At 23.0% G+C, this 2,964-nt stretch overlaps 1 protein-coding gene across 1 annotated transcript; it reads left to right on the top strand.

Moving 5' to 3' along the window:
- Positions 1-132: 132 nt before the first annotated feature.
- Positions 133-1,048, top strand: PVX_070690 (variable surface protein Vir33, truncated, putative; the record flags this gene model as incomplete). The annotated part of the gene is made up of 2 exons (XM_001612398.1): positions 133-756; positions 890-1,048. Coding segments are annotated over 2 exons (783 nt in total), but the record flags the coding sequence as incomplete, so codon positions are not given.
- Between the last annotated feature and the right edge of the window lie 1,916 nt (positions 1,049-2,964).

The raw sequence follows: 2,964 nt of genomic DNA, 5'->3' as shown, positions 1-2,964 counted from the left end.
TAAGAATAAAAATGTCACTGTTCTACATATAACCAATCATTCTTTTATTATCATTTTTATTTCGATGGTATCTTTCCTACATGTAAACATGACTTTGATAGAGAGACAAAAAATTTGAATGGTGAATATATGCATAATTGCATCAGCATAAGTCGACAACTTCATAATGATGGGAAAATTGAATTTGTAAACCCATGTCTAAAGCTCATACACTATTTAAAATATATAAAAGAAAATCCTGTTACTGTTGATAAAAAAAAAAGTTGTAAATACTTCAATTACATGCTAATGGATGAACTTAAAAAAATCAGCCATTCTTGTGTAGGAACAAAGGAATGTTACAACACAGTGATTAGTGTACAATCGAGTGAATCTAATGGAATTGATATATGTAAGGGAAATATAGAAGAATTTAATAAAGTTATTTTTGACAAATTCAATGATCTAAATTCATTATACGACATTTTTTATAAATTTATGAACACTGAAGAGAAAGGTGGTAGTACTCAATGCGCTTTAGGTAAAACTTGTAGTGAACAATATTATACTCACATAAAAATATGCGATAAAAATAGTAATATAGGTTTCTGTATGGCTTTGGATAAATTCAAAGATGGATATAATGCCTATATGAGAAATGGACCCACGTGTGAACATGTCCCTAGATATCTATATTCCCCCTTTGGGACAGAAAAGCGCCGTACATTTTCTATTTCGCTTATTACAATATTTGCAATGTCAACAATATTGTTCACTGTATATAAGGTTAACGGAATTTTATTATAAAAATGTAAACACTAAACGAYAATTTACTGTAMATCATCTGCCMAATATATATAAWATAGYTACATTTAATAATTTATATTTTTTTWATAATAGTTTACTCCAGTTTATTCTTGGTTACACTCTATATTACGGAGGAAAAGTAATATTGCGAAATGATCTATATGAAGTATCCCGCGATTTAAAAAATAATGATAACTTAAAAAAAAATAATTCGAAAAACAGTCCATTGAATATACAGTATCATTCTTCAGAAAATTCATAATTTCATTTTTACATCAAAGAATAACAGCTTTCAGATAACTAGCATTTTTTCAAGAAAAACATTAGTGAATATCAATCATTATATAATAATATAATGTTATTATAGTTATTTATTAGCAGTCACAATAATACTAATAAATTTCAAGTTATATGGAACAAAGTAATAGATGTAATATTACTACATTCCTATGTATATATCAAAGTAAACACACATTTCATGATAATTTATAACAATTCAATAATTAGATATCAGGTTCATACTTATGCTACACCACTAAATATATTAATTATTTATTCATACACAAATTATTCATTTAAAAATTAACATGTTCCTTTGTTTTCATTTTCACTTTCCCATTTGAAACCTTTCGTATATTACAACTTTTATGCAGATATAAATATTCACAGAAAATATAAAGATAAGTAATATAAAGAAAAGCTCAATATTCAGTATTTCAAATATTTTCGTAGTCCATAATTTAGCATGAATAATAGCATGACTAGCACAACTTCCAAAATCATAATTCGTACACCACCGTACTAAATTTTTATCAATTACATCTCCAAATAATATAAGAAATGTTAACCCAAATAGTGAAGAAAAGGAAGGAAAAAGAATTATAAAAGTATTCCTATCATTCTGAATTATATCTTAAAGTTTAGCGAATAATTCATATTATCAAATTATTTTTCAAAAAATAACAATCCAACATGACTAATCTCTATTTTTTAACATATATATTATTATAAACATTTATATATATTTCCAAGATACATGCATCTTATTTTTTATACTGATAATACTTGAATATAACATCTCCTAATTTGTTGTTTTCCCTTATTTACATTATTATCTGGTAATTTTTCCTCCAAACTTGGAGGTTGTAAGCTCTTTTCTATATAATGTTTTTCTTATAATATGTTAAAATTAAATTCTCTATAATTTTTATACTTATTTTTTTTTTTTAACTATTCTATGAAAAAATATTTTTTTAATTAACTACCTKAAAACATACACAATAAATTAATAAAATATTATATTTTTATAATTTCTACTGAAAATATATATTTCTCTTTTTTCTTAATAATATTCATTTAAAACGATATTATATATTATTTTACAGTAATGAATTTTAATTATATTTATGTTATATTGTGCATTATATACATAGCATATTTTGGTGCATACATTCGGAATAAACAAATAATAAATCGTTATCATTTTGTAGATGGGAACAATATCTTCATTTTTTTTCCTTCCCATTTAAGTACTTATACGATATCATGAAGATATCACTTATTATATTTAAGAAAAATTTAAATTATAATGAACGCAATCATAATTATAATGATGTTCTGCTAAAATAATAAGCTATTATTACTAAAGTATTATAATTATTTTTTAAATATAATATTTATTTTAAATAAAAGTATAAAATTCAGAAAAATCCCAAAGCCGAAAATAAAAATAAAATGAAAGCACAATTATCAGAAAAATAAAAATAATAAATTTTAAACTTTTTAGTTTTACATGTCACATCAGATGCAGCATTAACATTTAAGTATACGTATTCATTCCTTTTTATATATTCCTTTTTTAAATACGATATTCATATTCTCCTGCATTTGGAGTTGTTGCGAAGATCTACATGTTCGGAATTAAATTCAAAAACCTGAGCATTTTTGGAAATAAATTTCTTTACAATGAATTATTTAGCATATTTTCTACATTTATTTAAATTATATTTTAAATAATTATAAAAAATAAGGCAATAAGAATAACTTTTATAATTTAATAATTTTTTAATTGTATCATAATTTTCATAATAATTAGGTGCTATTACTTTCCTTTATATTACCTCAAAGTTATTAAATTCCGAAACTTGAGAAAACTTTCGTTTATAATACGAAACATCA

The sequence above is a fragment of the Plasmodium vivax genome, genomic scaffold, assembly GCF_000002415.2.
Source record: "Plasmodium vivax scf_6702 genomic scaffold, whole genome shotgun sequence".
In the NCBI taxonomy this organism is placed as follows: Eukaryota; Apicomplexa; class Aconoidasida; order Haemosporida; family Plasmodiidae; genus Plasmodium; species Plasmodium vivax.
The sequence above is the reverse complement of the archived record's forward strand: the minus strand, read 5'-3'. Positions and strand labels throughout refer to the sequence as shown.